Source organism: Aulostomus chinensis, chromosome 8, assembly GCF_037954235.1.
Source record: "Aulostomus chinensis isolate RoL2024-O1b breed Wild chromosome 8, RoL_Achi_v1.0, whole genome shotgun sequence".
NCBI lineage: Eukaryota > Metazoa > Chordata > Actinopteri > Syngnathiformes > Aulostomidae > Aulostomus > Aulostomus chinensis.
The window spans coordinates 29,071,923-29,088,971 of record NC_141327.1 but is presented as its reverse complement, the minus strand read 5'-3'; the positions used below and the strand labels follow the sequence as shown (position 1 = coordinate 29,088,971).

Sequence of the window (17,049 nt, the reverse complement as noted above, 5' to 3'; positions counted from 1 at the left end):
GCTGTAATCGGCTGTAGCAGTTACATTCAACAGGTTTGTGGTGAAATCCAACACAAGCAGTCGACCGGAAATCATTTTAAATTGGACGTATAAACTAGCATCCTGTAAACGTTTGTGGCCATTTTTTTTGGACTTACAATAATTAGAAGGATGAAGTAGATGAAGTTGTAGAAGGAATGAGCATCCATCACGTAGTACATGATCTCCACCCAGCCTTCCAGAGTGATCACCTGCCGGTGGAAACACAGTCACCAACCAGCATCTGTAAATCCACCCACCACTTTGATTTGACAGTTATGATAGAGGTTACAACTTCAGGCTTCTGTTTTTTCCAGTTTCATGCCTCCCCATACAAACAGAGATCAAATACTGTGAATGAACAAAAAAATTTAACAGTATCTATATATCTATATCTTTATCTATATATCTATCTATCTATATATATATAAGACACGTGCCTCATATTTCATGTGTGAGGGCAGCATAAAGTACAATAAATGCACTGGAAAACAGAACAAGAGATAGAACAATAAATGTATATGAGTGATATAAATCTGCACTGGACTGAGTCACAACATTACTGCCGCTTGATTGGCTGTCATGGTTTGGCCATTGTTGTCAATTTTGAAAATTTCAAGCTACATGTTGCCAGGTTTAATCAAAATTCCGACCTGGAAGATGACAATCCAAGCATAGGCGATGTTGTCGAAGTTGATGGCTCCTTTGTGGGGGTTGGAGGATCCAGTGTGACACCTGGTGTAGTACTGGTTCCAGTTGACACACAGACCCGCTACACTGATGCTGCCATTGGCTAGAGGCTCAGGGCTCAGGCCCAGCGACTGGCGGTACAAGGCATCGTCTTTGTCCAGGCAGCACGTCCTGCCTCCCTCGCGGCGAGCCGGGACATCTGAGCAGGACATGATGCCGTTGTCAACCGGCAGCGAGCAGATGAAGGGCCGCTCATCATCCTCATCTACCTTGTAGTAGGGATGAGGCAGACTGAGACCTGAGGTGCTGGAGGAGTAGAGGGAGAGGGTGATGAATACAACATGTAATGAAACTAAAACAACTTGCATTGCTCATTCTGTTTCATTTAAAAACGGTGAGCGACATGTCCTTTATTTTAATCAAGTGCGACAAAACAGAAAGAAAGAAAAACTGCAAAAAAAAAAAATCCATATTAAAGCAGGTCTAAGAAATAACATTAATGATCTGATGTAAAATTCCTCCAATTTGCCCTAAAATATCATTCAAGTAATGTTGTGTTGTGTCTGAATTTGAGAAACAACAAGCTGAGAAATAGAACAGGAATGAACTCTAATACCCGCACATTAGCACGTTAGCATCGCTGAACGTCTGCTCCCCCCGTCTCTGCGTCAGTAAGTTTGTGGTTACATGCACTCACACTAGCTTAAGCTACTTTAACATTTCATCTCTGACAAAAAAATATGTCAGCAAAATACCACACGTCAAAAAATCTATCACTAACACAGTGAAAACAAAACAAGCGTGAAGTTTGTCATTCATCTGTGGTGTAGATTGTAGCTAAACGTTAGCTTCAAATTTCTGGTGATTCTTTTTTTTTTTTTTACCCTTCAAAAATAATAAAAGTCTTGTTCACTCGTGAAGATGATCTTCCTCAACAAAACTGCCATTCACCACCTGGTTTGTTTTCTGCACTGTAACAAACCCACTGGGTGAGGGGACGCATCAAACCCCGAGGCTTGCCAACAAAAACACCTCATCCCTTCAACACCATTTGAACCCTTACATTCTTTTTTCGCCCTTTTTCAACATCTATGATATACTGCAACTCAAGCCTGGCTGTAAACTCTGCCTGATGAGTAATCTGTAAAATCTGTAAATCAATTTCAAGCCTGACTAGCGAAGAGCAGAACTGGAGTCCTGTCAACCGCCGCTGTTCGCTGGCGCATTAAAAGACAAAAAAAAAACAAAACAACCACCATATCTGTCCAATTCTATCCACCCCCACAATTATATACAGATATACAGTACAGAGACAAGAGAATAGCTTGTGAGCATGTCTGTGTGCTTGTGTCTGATGGAGATGTTAGACAGAGAAAACTTGACCTTTGTGTCTATTTCCAACATTTGTGTGGGGTGGGAATTGAGCTGAAAGCAGAAAATATAATGATCAGAGGCAGAGAGGCTACCGGATGAATTACAGCGAGGGAGAAAGACAGAGGAGAGACGATATGTTTGTTATGGTAAAATTGAAGCGGTAACACCACAGGCAGAGTGAGAAGTGAGGCAGTGATGGAGAGATGCAGATACATCAAGCAGAGAGTCGACTCTCGGGAGCTTTTGTCTGGCACCTGTAGTAGAGTATCACAGGGATGAGCTATTTTTGTAGCCCAACCCAGAAGTCAGCTCACAATGGCTTCTTCTATCGATCAAAAGTCTAGGGGATTTTTATACTGGATTTCTTTGCAGCAAATCAACTGTGAGGCCAACGAGAGTTGATGAGACGTGCATGTTTCGTTTGATGAGATCATTTGCGCAAGCATTTGTGTTTTTTAAGTGTAAATGCATCGTTAGCATTACAAAGCTAACGTTACGCTACAAGCGGACACCAGGACATCAGCATCACTCCAACTATCTTCTGTTTTCAGCATGATGATGTTTAACTGTTTCCCTCTGTGGCGTTTCTGAACATTTTTCATTCATCAAGATCCCCTGATTATGAAAGAGAAAAAGTTCAGAAAAAAAGCGCAAAGCCTCCGAAAAAAGCTGAGAAAAACACATTTTTGTATCAGAGGTCATTTTCAAACGTAATGGCATCAATGGCCTCGTTTAGCCACTTATTAGCAAACACTGTTTTTAAGACACTTGAAAGGTTTTAAAATCCTTCAGTGCCATATTGACTGATATATTTCATGCTGTAGAAATAAACTTTAAAGAGCCCTTTGACTTGGAGGTGAGGGAGCCGGACATTTTCAAATGCTAATCACTTTCTTGGTTTTAGGACTCGTTCCTCAGTTAAGAATAACCAGAACTTCCCACGTGTGTCTTATCAGTCAATTAAGGAACTATATTGACTGAGCAGTAAACCACTTATATATATATTGCAGCTTCTTTTTTTAATATTTTATAGATATTTCTTTTTTTCTCTCTTCCAGAAAATATATTTTAAAAATTCAGGTGATGGAACTTGCTGTGTATGCAACTTCCACAAATGTGACCAAACTTAATTTATCTGAAAACAAAACCAACAAAACACCATCTCAATTGAAAATAGCAGGTTATGTTTTGTTTGTGTCGCTGATTTGCAGGATACTTTTTTTGGAGTAGAAGTGCAGAATACAAACTTATTTTCCACCACACAGGCCCATTCGTATTCACACCAGAGGTTTGCTGGTTGTTGTTTTAAAATGAGTTTGCTGAATGTTTAATGGAGGAAGTGAAGCTGCACAAAACACTCCAGCCTTCATTCTTTTTTAGTGATGTTTCTAAATCCCTCGATAATTACTGACACTTTGTCACTGTCTCTCTGCCTCGAACCACGTAGAATCCCCTTACACATCCCTTTTGGATGTGTGGGGCTTTTTTACCAAAGACATAATGAGATGACATCCGTATTGTTGGTGCAGAGACATCATTATCTGCATCTGAATTTTTATCTGATACCCCCCATATCTGAAGACCGGAAGTTGTTGCAAACGGTATATATTTTGGAAGGTGATTCTGAGGAAAATGTAATTTAATACAAGTTGGATACAGCAAAGGAGCCTTGCAGATGCAGACTGACACAGATTTGAGGCGGCTGTTTTTCTGAATGAGATGGGAGGGTTGACTTCTTGGTGTGCTGTTCATCAAGTGTGATGAATCTTGAACCTGTCTGGTATATAAGATCTCCCCGAGCTGACACGGTTGGTTACATGTTATATAAACCACAGTAACAAAATCAAAAAGTTAATACAAAAGCTTTGTGGGTCTCATGGGCAGGAATCTGTTGGCTAGTCCCAGTCGAAGCGACAGCACTGCTCAAGACTGGCCAATACAGACGAGCGTTCCATCGTTCAGAGCCGAGCCCGAGAGGCTCACTTATGGACTTGCAGGGAAAAGTTTCAGATTCTGAAGAAAAAAGTTCTGAAGCAGAATTAAAAGATTTTTAATCACAGATTTATTTTTCTTGCAATAATACATATTTTTTATTGCATTGTCAGCAATTTGGCAGTTTTAAGTTGCAAAAATTTAGTGTAGTTTTACAATAAAGATGTAAAAGGAGCTCCATACTAACAAACGTCAGACTTTACGGTGTAAACCAGCGTTTAGCAACGGCAGGTTTCACATTTCCAATCTTTTTATTGCAGCCGTGATCACAAATAAACCAGAGCCACAATCGTTTCCTGCTGTTTGTTGGACCTTACTAATCTGTAAAAATTACCATATAATAAGACATAATGACGATGTGATATTGTGATATATGTCCCAACACTCCACAGAAAAAGAGAGAGGGAGCACGAAATGATGTCAGGAAGATGTGACCTACTGAGGGAACTGTACAAAAATAAACACTCTAAACCAAAATGCCATCAGAAAGGAAATATGGGAGAGGAGCAAACCTGCGGGGGAGCAATGAGGGAATAAATAGAGGGAGGTAATAAAGCAGAAAAGAGATATTAGGAAAGAAGCCAAGAAATAAACAAACAAAAGCAGACGCAGCAAAAGAAAAGATACACTAGAAGCCAAAAATGAGTCGACAACAGACCGTCTTGTGATGAGATCCCATCCCTCAGCAGGTTGTCAGCTGCGATTACTACAGTATTAATTAAGTATGCAGTACTCTTCAGCTAGAAAACTCCTGTCTGTGACATTAAAAAAAAAAAATCTCAACTACACATCTGTAAACGGTCATGGTGTGATGTCATCACACTGACCTGAGAGAATCAGATGCTGGAGGGCTGTTTGTTAACTAAATGGCGTTCGATTTCACATCCGTGTTTATCGACCAGCTCCATTTCCATATACGCTCTCAAACACCTCTGTTTGCCTCATTTGCATTTATTGCAGACTGGGTATATGATGAGTTGACCCGCTGGGTATGGATTCATAAGGTAGTGGCCATGATGTATTGATCCAGTGGTCATGGAGTTGTGGCCCTGACATAGTAGCTCCTTCATTTTTATGCTTCAACGCCACCAGCATTATATTTTCTGTCCTGCATCAATCCATCAGTCCCAGGAACACCATATCTCAGGAACGCCTTGAGGGACCTTTTTCAAATTCCTCACAATGGTCCACTGGGACACATGAGTGGACTGAATGATTTTGACAGTCATAGGTCAAGGAGGAGGTGAAGAAGGGAGGAGGTGAAGAAGGTCTGGGAGGAGGTGGAGCAGGTCTTAGAGGAGGTGGGGCAGGTTAGGGAGAAGGTGAAGAAGGTCTGGGAGGAGGTGGAGCAGGTCTGGGAGGAGGTGGAGCAGGTCTGGGAGGAGGTGGGGCAGGTTAGGGAGGAGGTGGAGCAGGTCTGGGAGGAGGTGAAGAAGGTCTGGGAGGAGGTGGGGCGGGTCTTGGAGGAGGTGAAGAAGGTCTGGGAGGAGGTGGGGCAGGTTAGGGAGTAGGTGAAGAAGGTCTGGGAGGAGATTGAACAGGTCTGGGAGGAGGTGGAGCAGGTCTAGGAGGAGGTGAAGAAGGTCTGGGAGGAAGTGGAGCAGGTCTGGGAGGAGGTGGCAGCAAATGTTTCTGTGTTGTCAGGCATCAATCGAATCCCATTGCCATCCTGCGCATCCCCTCATCTGACTGATGCGCTCGTCACACCTGACGCCATTGACCAAAGACCAGCCTCTTTGTCAAACTTAAGCACCTGTCAGCGCAGGAGGAACACGACTTCCTTTGCTAGTTCGCGGGTGAGGAGGCTTAGCATGAAAACATCTTTGGCGCCGGCTTGAAACTACCAATGAAGTTTGTGCTTGACCGAGTACCAGCTTGCGCCACGCTCGAAATAGGGCCCCAGAGGTCATGGTCACTGTGACAGGAAACCACAGAACACATGTGGCAACGTGTTGCCATAACAAAAGGAAAGACACAGAAACCCAAAGGTCTGCGTGATCTCAGTTCAGCTCAAGAGTCGGTTGCTATTTAAAGGGCAGACCGGACAAAGAGATACTGATGAATGCAGATGGGTGCTAGCAATTACACCTGACCTGGTGTTTGAGGATACTTGATGAAAGCGCCATTGTGAGCGCTACCCTGTCTCTGGCTCAGTCTATGTCTTTGTCAGGCTCTTTGTACTCTCTTCACTGACTCAGTCTCCCTGCATTGTGTTCTGCTGAATGGAAGCCATTATCAAGCTCAGTGACCTGCGGAAATCTGCAGTCTTTTTACATCCGTTGAGTTACGGTGAAGCTTTTTTTCCAGACGTATTGTTTTTTTCTTTGTTTTTTTTATTTCATTGGCTCATGCAGGCAGAGAAACCAAAGTCCTGAGCGAAACGATTTGATATAAAGATAAAATTAAAGGTCCTGTAACATGAACAGAATGTAATCCTGTAGCCCAGTATTAATGGCTCATTTGTTTCTTGACAGATTACGTTAAAAAAACGAGGATCAGTACTTCTAGAGCAGAACTCCAGTCCTTTGCTGACTCAACAGTGTTCTGCTGTTTACATCACAAGTGTTTTAACAGATTTGATCATCAAACAGGCACGAGCAGGCTTCAAACCCCTACAGTAGCCGGCCTCACGGCCCACCCATCGGCAGGCCTCAGCGGTCCTTAAGCCTCATCAGAAAACTGGTAAAAAGCAGGCCTCCCGTCTCGCCATCCTGCTGGCTCCAAGCCCCGCCCTCCACTGGGCCCCGAGAACTGCAGAGGAGCAAACCGATCACCAAGGTCTGGCACTTGGTAAAGCAGGATTCCTCCTGGCTGTTATCGTAGCACTACTCCTTGTCAATACTTCCTGAAACCATTTCAGGGTACAGTGCATCGTAGCATGATGAGGTAATTGAAGTAGTAGATTATGTCAACTAGAGATGAGATGGGAGTAGATGCAATCGGGGTGGAAGGCATTGCATTTTTTCCCCCAGGATGGTCTTACTCTCTGTAGGCCTCTGGGCCATGAGCAGACGCCCATTTTATCATAACTGCTGAATATAAATACCTTCTGATTGTGGTATTACTGCTCCATTTTCAGTGTCCCGTCCAGGCTTTTGCAGTATATTACTCTGTCACAGCATTTTTGCTTTTTCCACAAATCCTCCCCTCCCTGCATGAATGAGCCAACATCCAGCGACAGCAGATATCACAGCCCAGCTCATTATCTGACCGGCCATCCACTGGCTGTCTCTGCGTTCTGAGGCGATTGCCTGCAGACGTTGTGGGACAGGCAGCAGTCATTTCACACCTGAGGAGGTGCTGGACGCCCGGCAGCAGCAGCACACAAAGCTGTGTTTTATTTCCTCCCCCATCCACTGATTTACAACAGTTTGCTGTTGCTGAAACAAATCGTCTGGCGTGCGTGTTTGAGCAACGCTGGACTGCCTTAGTGAAATGAACTCAGGTGGTCGGGGCCACCCCCCTCAATAACATCTACTCCCATCTCATCCCAGAGTTGGTTACCATGGTGATGGCCTACCCCAAAGTCTCTTGTGTGATCATTATCCTCTCTCTGGGCTCATCAACGTGACCCGCCGTCCGGCCCGCGCCTCCAAGCAGACAAACCAAGCTAATCAAACGCTTGGACAAGGATGTGGTCTCCCCCGACTCTCCCTCACCAACAGAACCTCGGTTATTGTCAGAGCTTTGTGTTTTCACGCTGGCGTTGGATTCACCACGGATACTTCGCAACAAGCCGGACCAATTAGACCCCATAAATCTGATTTTTATGTTGGTGCCCCCAGGAAGCATTGTTTAGAATTCATGACTTCTAAGTCCAACTGAAATTAAAACGCCCTTTTTTTCCCCGTTTGACTGGCATCTAAATGTTTTTCTTTGAGAAAAAAAAAATGTAAAGGTGAAATACTGTCATTGCGATTTCTGTCTAGAAGCGACTTCATATCAATGTAGTAAATGTGATCTGACAGTCTGCCAGCTGCTGTTAAGCAAACACGAACCAGCTCAGATGGACTGGAGCAAATTTCCCCAAAACACCTGTTGGTTTTTAATTGATTTGATTTTATTAAACAAAACAGTTTTTCATTCATTCTAAACTCAACAGGTTGAGATGCTGTTTTTACTGCATGGAGTAAATGTGATGAATCCTTCAAGTTCTTTTGCAGATTTGCAGCTTTGTTTCAGCGCAGTTGTCTTGGGATCACAAGTGAATTATTCCCTGCTCCAGTCAAGAGAAAGACACAAGTCGGCTCGCCGGCGTCCAATGACGCGGTACTTCAACTCTCCTGATGCTGCCGCTACGTGGACGAATGAGTTTAGGCCCTGTAGGCCCACAGTCACTGATATACTGAACATTTGTCTTGGAAATACTGCAATACTGTCACCAGTACTGTCACCAATGTAGTATAATCGGATATATGATAAATAGAGGTGTGCAGCAGAGGTGATGGTGAAAAGGTGACGTGCATTCAGCTGTCAGACTGTGAAGGTTAGAGGTGCACAAAAAGAATACCTGGTTCACATAATTAGCATTCTAAAGCTTAGACCTTTTCCACAACCCCAGAAGCCCCGCTGGGGGGCATTCAGTGAGGGGTGTGTGTGTGTTGGTGGGGGACATCTGTGTGTGTGTGTGTGTGTGTGTGTGTTACACAGGTAAGGGGCTCGTGTACTGCTTACCCTGAAAAGCCCAATTACTAATCACTCATGCCAGTAACTGAATGAAAAGATGACGTCACTGTAACCGAGACAAAAACAATGACAGACGGGAACTCCGTCTGACTGACTTTTCTTTTGACGGGATTATGGTGAACAACTTCCGCCCTTCAAGCTGCTACAACGTCGGTCATTGTTATTAGCAAAGACTCGATTCCCTCAATTAATCGTGGACAGTTCATCACATCAGTTGTTTAATAATATTAGTGAATGTAGCAAAGAGTGTCCGTGCATACACTGTAGGTGTGTGTGTGTGTGCGCATGTGTGTGTGTGGATGGGTGAAAGAGATGTGGAGGTTGAGGTGAGTTGATAGAGTGTGTGTTTTTAATTAAGTGGCAGGGAAGATTAAGAGATAACAATTTCAATAGGGTCTTCGCCTGTGCAAGTTTAAGTTGCAATCAGGCTCATTATATTAGCACTTTAGAGAGAGAGAGAGAGAGAGAGGGTGAGCAAGAGCCTTCATCTCCCTCTGCTAATATCAGGAAACTGAGTGGATGAAGAAATTAATCTTTGCGAGTCACATTGAGGAGGCCAAGTTAATGAAAGGAGATGTGACAGACTCAACACGTTTATCTAAAAGCTCCACTGAACATCACTCCCCGAGACGTGTACATGCATACACACGTGTACATACGTGTACATGTTCACCTCCCACAACTCAGCTACAGACTAACATAACCAACAATCACCATCGCATGGATGCAAACGCACTGCAGGGCGTCGACTCACAGTGTGAAGTTCTCCTCCGGGTAACAGCGGTTCCTCAGTAGCCCCGCCCACAGCTGGACACCGATGATGCCAAAGATGAAGAAGACGAAGAAGCAGAGGAGGAGGACGTTTCCCAGCATGGGGAGAGTGTCCAGCAGCAGGTTCACAAGGATGCGCATGCCTGGAAAGACAAAATGCGTCAAGCTTGATGTTTCGGACTCAAAACATGATAGACAACAACTGAGACTTTGTTTCCTGAAGACTCGGCATCGCTCAGTTGTTGTGAAAAACTTCACTGCCACCATGTTTGTAGCCTCACTGTAGCCTGGCGCTCCGTGACGCTGAGACTACAGTAAATCGACAAAAACTTCTCATTTTTGAGTGAATTATCCCTTTAAGAATGTTGATTTTTTTTGTTTTGTTTTTGAGCTCTACATGCTCACCCGCAGCTTCGAATTAGCCTAGCATTAGCCTAGCATTAGCCCAGCCACACACCCTCATTCATTCTAACCTGAACTGAATCAATGTAGAAGAAGCAGCAGCAGGCAGCTAAACCTGAGCGACCTGGATCAAGCTAACTCAAGCGCAACTTTGCTACAGCCTAGTAGCAGCGCAGAGGAGGTCGCGACACTGCGACGTGCAGACTGCAGAGCGTTTCTCTGTTAGCCTGAAATCATCATAAAGATGCAAAACGCCTGGTGCTTTCAGCCCATCGCTACCATCCATCTTCATTGTCTCTCTTCCTCATCCCTCCCTCTCATGCTGGGATTCAGAAATTCAAGGCATGTTGCTGACATTTCCCTATCAACCATCGTATCATCATAATTAGCTGATCAATCTCTAATCCCCACACTAATTGTGAGACCATGGCCCATTACATTTGGCTCTGATCTCAATGAGGAAACTCAAGCAGGGATTAAATTCTATCTGGAAAACAGATCGAGGATTGATAAAGTTTTAGCTGACTAATCAGGGGGTAAGTGGGCTAGCAGGCGGGCCTCTCCCAGCAGCGCCGGGGTCCAAATAACTTCATTATTTTCGATGTTGAGTCAGAGGGACGAAGCTGGAAACATCCCTGAGTGTTCCACTAATTCATATTTGAAAAATCAAATATGTGACACATCAACGTTTTTAATCTTCTGCTCCAACAATACAGAATCAAGCCGTTAGCAATAGATGAGACTTCCTGCTCTGTATTTCCTTGAGAAAAATATCCTGAGGCACAGCAGGAAGCAGGCAGTGCACAACTCGCATGGATATCAAATGCTGCCTGAAGGCTGAGATTTTACTTCTGTTGAGGAAAAGAACTTTGACCAGCTTTTCCACACAATCACACACAGAGGTCAGCATGACCAGCGCGAGGATGTACTGTACGTCCAGCTTGATATTCATATTTGATGATTCCAGGGTACTAAACCTCTAAGCTTCTCACTGCCAGCCAACGCTAGTAGCAGGGAGCATCTCTGCTCGCATGCTATCATTCCATGTTTGTTCTTAACATGAGTGCAAGAAGAAAACAGCTTCGTTGAACTCCACCAAATGAGCTGGAATGGCCCTGGAAGTGTCACTGCCAGGTGTCACGCACAGATGATTGCTTCCTAACAATGATTAAGTCTGTTGTAAGTGAGAAGCGGCTCCTGTAATATCATGCTAGACACTGCAGTGGCCTTTCCATTTAACTGTCAAATAAATCTGAGGCAAACATGTCATAAAAAAAGGATATGAGCCTGAGGTGTGTTTCCTTCAACTGGTCTGGAATAAAATGGGCCGCATAATACCGTCAGAAGATGGCGCCATAGGCAGCGTTACGCAGCAGGGTAGACGAAGAGTCATCCATCATGAAAAATGGAGAGAGGTCTTGAGAAATCAGCGTCAGGCAGACGAGCTGTGGATCATGTTGCTGCCGTCCAGAGACAAAGTTTGGGAGTAACGGCGGCGGCAGAATCAGCTGTTCAGGCTCAAGAGTTACAGATTCGCTACCAGAATTTATCTCAAAACTGGAATTTCCATTGGTCGACTTGGGGCATCTACTCAAAAAGACGTGTAAAAACTTTCATCACGTCCAACGTTTTCAAAAGCAATACTTCAAAATGCATCGTATTGAGCTGATGGAACCAAGTGTGATGTAAAAGTGTTAGGTCATTTTGATCTTGTTTAGCCAGTGTAACAGCATCATGCAATAAACCACGCTCTTTTCCCTTGACCCTTGACCCCACGCATGGACGTAACTTGTAAATGGAGAGTTGAGAGCAACCAGCAGAGGGCAGCAATTCACCTTGGCGTGGTTTGATATTTCTGGTCAATGAACAGAAGGAAACAAGTTTACCAAAGACAGGAATCAAGTAAAAAAAGATGCATGATGGAAAGAAAAGTTGAAATATTCAACGGCTGTGTGGATCTGCCTGCCTGTCCTCTCCCAGTGGACATTCAAATGAATCTAAGTTGGTTTCCTGAGAGAAGAACAACCTGTAACCAAACTGCCTGAAAGTAGGCGGCATAACAGACGAAAACACAACCGGAGTGACACAATAAATGAGCATTGTGGGGGTGCTTTTAGGTCAAGTGTGACCAAAAGATACAAACATTCAAATATGCTCCGTCTCAGCGGTCATATTGGAATAAAAGCGTACAGCAACAAGCAGAGAGATGATTCTGATCAGCCTTAATAATTTACAGCTGCGCGTGGGAGCATCTGCAGATGCAGGAGCAGACGGGAAGACGAAATGAGCAAAATGGATGAGAAGTGAGAGGGAAAACAAATGGATGAAGAGCTTTGGAGGAGAGAAGGGACACTGATGAGCGTTACCTTAGCTGCGTAAGTGCTGTCTCCCAGGGGGGATTATGGGTAATGTAGTAAATAGGTCCAGTCTTCTAAGCAGTGACCAGTGGGACCCCAACATGGATCATTTCCATTAGTGTCCCATTAACTGACTCTTCACACACACACACACACACACACACACACACACACACACACACACACACACACACACACACACACACACCCTCCACTATGTGTGTGTGCACACACATGCTTGGTGTCTAACATGTACCAGTGTTTGTTTAGCTCGAATACGTATGTTCACTCATGCATATTTTACATATATGCCTGCACGTGTGTGTGTGTGTGTGTGTGTGTGTGTGTGTGTGCTGTGAATATGTTTGTGTCTCTCCAGCAGCATGAAGATCGAATTACCCCGAGATGAGCTCTGTGCTAAATTGTCTGTAATAAAGGAGGGAATTGCTTCTTTATTCATCCAGCAAATAAAGAGGAGGGGAATAACTTGCTTTTGGCAGCTGGTGCTGGCACACGGCACAGTGGATTCTGTTGGAAACTGACCTTTTCGTTCTGGGGCTGGCGATATAGGAAATAACCTTTTTATTGCCCCGGTCGTCCAAACAGATCATGCGAGACTGTCCACCTGGGAAAAATGACCGGATGTAAATGTAAACAGTGAAAACAGGCAGGATTTGTTATGTTTTAAGGGTAATGGAGCACAAGAAAATGACCCAAATACAAAGTCTGGAGCAGGAAATGGTGCGGAACCGGGGATACCGGGGGGCAAGTGACCATTTGCGCAGACGTCCCCCACCAGGTGTGGATCAGCTCCAAAATCAGATCTATTGTTCCTCAACCCACATCCTATATTACTACCAAATTGAATCAAACACAGGGTTTTGCACAACCAGCCAAGCAAACCAAGAAAATGTGCGGGAGTCAACACTGGAGAGACTCAAAATAAAGGAGGAACAAAGCAGAGTGTCCACAGAGTCATCCAGTGGAACACAGCGCAACAATTCACTGATGACACGAGAGGCAGAACAGGGTCCAGGATCACGGAGCGGCATTGGTGGGTTAGCTTGCTAGCTCCAGGTTCAAGCCAGGGTTTTCAGAAGCAAGGCCAGTAGCCACATCTGTCCAGCCTCACCTGTCTCAAGCCCTGTGGGAGAAGACACGCGTTGCTCTGGGGCAGAACCATCAGAATCACAATCAGTGCCCCCCCCATGTAGACAAGCCCCTCCTACCGCTAAACCTGCACAGCCCTCCTCTCCTCCCAACTACCACAACAAAACCACTCAAAGAGAAGTGGGAGGGGCACTCGGCGTTGCTGCCCCCCCGTTTGGCTCTGGCAGGATGTGCTGCTGATGGAGGATTGTTGGGTGGAGGTTCATTGAAGGAGGGAGGCGCTGCACCTGCTCTACTTGGAAAGAGTCAGGAGGGAACTTTCGTCGTGATTTGGCGCCGTACAAATAAAACCTGTTGAACATCTGTAGTCTCTGTAGCTAAACAAGGATTTGATTACCACAAAGAAGTCTGACAGAAGATTTTTCAATTTCTTACTTTTTTTTTTTAAAGACTAAAGTTTTTGTACACAGAAACTACTGCACTATTGCGGGGGTGCGAGCTTCAAGTGTGTATTTTGCTTTGACGCTCCTCAATCTGCAGGAAGTTTTATCATGAAAGTTGTTCCTGAAAGAACAACAATACCTCCATTTCACTCGGCAATGAAAAACTTTCAACAATGACTGGCTGCCGCTGCTTGCATCTCGTTATTTCTTGTCTCGTATCTTTCATCTTCCTTTCCTCATCTCATCTTCCTCTTCGGTCCCAGTCCTCCCAATCCCTCACTCATTTTTACCTCTGTTCATCCCACGACTCCCTCCGTCTCTTGCACTTGTCTCCTCGGCTCCATCTATCATCCTAATAGCCTTCTCATCTCAGTCCCCCCGCCTCATCCCTCTCTTCCTCTCGTCCATCTTTGCCTATCCTTTATGGATCTGGATAATCCCCTCTTCCTATCGTCATTTTTCTTCTTTTCTCACCTGCTCCATTTCCTCTCTCTTCCCTGCCTCAAACCAAAAGTATCATTATTATTATTAAAATGTTTCTGAAGAAATCTCACAGAACAGATCAACCCAGTATGAGATTATCTGTGTTTTATTGTGGTTATATCACAGTAAGTGTGTGACTTCCCTGCATCACATCCATCGCTTCAAGCCTATCATCGCTCCACCGGTGGCCGTTACGGGGGCTACGGCAAATATTAATATGGCACATTTGTACTGTCTAGGAAGCTTAGTTGATAAAAAGGCACCTGTGCTCATACAAATGCCAGATTACAGCTTCAAACCTGACTGAGACGGGAATCGTGGCTGCCTCCTCCCAGCAGAGCGCCCGGCAAACAAGCCATTCAGCGGCAAATGAGGTCCTTCATGCAGAAAACACTGCCAGCCATCAGGGATGGCGTGAAAGTTTGAAATGTAAAGCTTTGCTTTGAGACGGAATGGTAGCAGTGTACAGTTTTTCACGGTATGATGTTTCTTTGTACCTCATGAGAAAGAGACTAAGTCTTCAGAGTGAAACAGCAGAGGCCTCCTTGTTGGTGTCCTACAGATGGAATCCACATCTCTTTTCACCAGTCCTGCAACTTTCAATGTCAAACACAGGGCAGTGCAACATCTGTGTATGTCAGGAATTCCTCGTGCAAAACTGTTTCATTTGCGTGTGTATTTGAAATATTCCACATTCAGGAGTTCAGAGTCAGCAGCCAGACGGAAAGCAAGCTGACAAACAACAGGCGACCCAACAAACCTTTTCTTGCTGAGTAAGAAGCGACTGGTGCTGTGGGGCTGACTTACACGTGACATCAGAGACCCAACGCAGGAAGGAAAAGACAGAGGGATGGAAGGAGAAACCAGGGAGAGAGTGGAGGGAAAGTGTAACACAGTGGGGATGTGGGCTTCGAGGAGCGATGGAATAGAGATGAGTGTAGGAGGGACCTGAAGAGATGAAAAACTAAATCTTTTGAGTTCATCTTGGCTTGTGCCAAACTCGATAAATTCCCTGAAGACGCTCCAGAGAAACTGCATTAATACGAATGGGACAGGAAACCTGAGAACACGGTGCCCGCTTCCAGCTGTTAGAGAGGCTACATTCACAAACGGTCGGGTTCTTTTGAACGGTTCACTGCTACCAACTCTTCCTTTGTTCAGAACCGAGTTCCAAGTTTAACCCAACTACGTTACAGACTTGTGCAGGCGCAGTTCCTCAAACACAGAGGGATTTTACAGTAAACCATGAGGTTCTGACGGTTGAGGGCTGGGTGCTAAAGGACGCAGCATCGACCATCAGCCTGACGCCAGCTGGAAGCGCCGCTTACCAGAGAACCAGAGGCTCTGGGTGCACCTACACGGCGGAGCTGTGGCTCTTCTGTCTGGACGACTAATTACTCAGGATACTTCTGCTGATCAAAAGCAAATCAAGCTGCATTCAGACGAAAAGTTGCAGCTCTGGCAGAATGAAGCTCTGAGCTCATTTGGTGGCTTTCATCCTGCAGAAACCAGAGGCTAACTTTTAAAATGTCTTTGCATCACAAATAGAGAACGACGACGACGAGCCATTCTTCTGAACGGCTCCTGGAGGTGCGGCTCCCTTCAAAGAGTCCTGCGTCCCATCACTAACTGCTGCAGCTGCTGCGGAGGCACAAAAATGTCAGTGAGACGAAAGGAAAGCTTTCCTAGAATCAGACTTACGGAGACGTTTCCTCGCCTCAAGGCACAGCGACAGTTTAAATCATGTATGTTTGTGTCCTGTGTGCATATTAACATCTACTGAAACATCTAGAGATGCAGAGTTGCTCTGTGCCCACTGCAGACAGTTCCAGGGAATAATAAGAATGACGGTATGTTTCTGAGATATCATACACTGAGTTGCAGATTTATGATGAGTGGGAGGTTCGGCGAATATACTTATAAAAGAAGCAAAACAACATTAACTTCAAGCAGCAGCGTATCTGACTCAGTAATGCTTGTTAAAATCATTGCTCGCAAGGCGCAATTCAAACCCATAAAGCACAAAAGCAAATCGCGGCGAGCTCTGATTATTCTCATCAGAGAGACACAGACTAAACAGCACTTGTGGATTTTGAGTGGCAGGATCCTGCCTTTCACAACACTTCAGCGAAGTCAGATCATCACTTCAGTGACGGCTTTGTGCTGATGAGGAGTCCCGATCAGCTCAGTGTCCTTGTTTCCTCACTCCTGAATGCCTGCAGGCAGGATGACACCCACAAAACATACAAGTTCACTTCGAGCTCAGAGTCCCCGACACCCAATCTGACTCCAGTGATTGGATTTGTTTCGTTTCATGTCCAACGCCATAGATGCATAAGCAGACTCGGCCCCGCAGCCCTCCAGACACGAGGACTCAATCAAAAGAACAAGACGAAGAAGCATTGGGCCGTCAGCTTTGTGTCGCCATGGCGGCGCGGTGAGAATAATGTCGTTTGTTTCAGGCCCATGAACGGGCGAGTGGTGTGCTGTCATCACTGCAGCATTCGTTGCGTCAAGTGACACTACGAGGAATTACCTGTCAGCCCGGTGAATCATTCATACCAGATCACCACACGACATCACGGTGACACAGGGGCCGTTTGTGAGTGCAGCCGCAGAGTTCTGTGTCTGGCCGTGCACCCGTGGGTGGTGTCATTAGAGCAAGAATTCCAGTTAAAAGGCAAGAAAAGAAAAGAAAAGGTTACAGTTTAACAATGATTTAC

The 17,049-nt window shown here is 45.0% G+C and overlaps 1 protein-coding gene across 2 annotated transcripts in view; it reads right to left on the bottom strand.

Moving 5' to 3' along the window:
* The window catches only part of LOC147258006 (voltage-dependent T-type calcium channel subunit alpha-1I-like), a 117,970-nt gene that overhangs the window by 82,510 nt on the left and 18,411 nt on the right, over positions 1 to 17,049 (bottom strand). The window contains exons 4-6 of one of the 2 annotated variants that reach the window (XM_086212310.1): positions 9,515 to 9,674; positions 672 to 1,014; positions 138 to 230 (exon numbers count right to left, since the gene is read on the bottom strand). In XM_086212310.1, the coding sequence (XP_086068436.1) occupies positions 138 to 230; positions 672 to 1,014; positions 9,515 to 9,674 (596 nt within the window). Of the gene's footprint in view, positions 1 to 137; positions 231 to 671; positions 1,015 to 2,336; positions 2,591 to 9,514; positions 9,675 to 17,049 lie in introns of those variants that run through there. The other variant, XM_086212311.1, reaches the window with a different exon arrangement.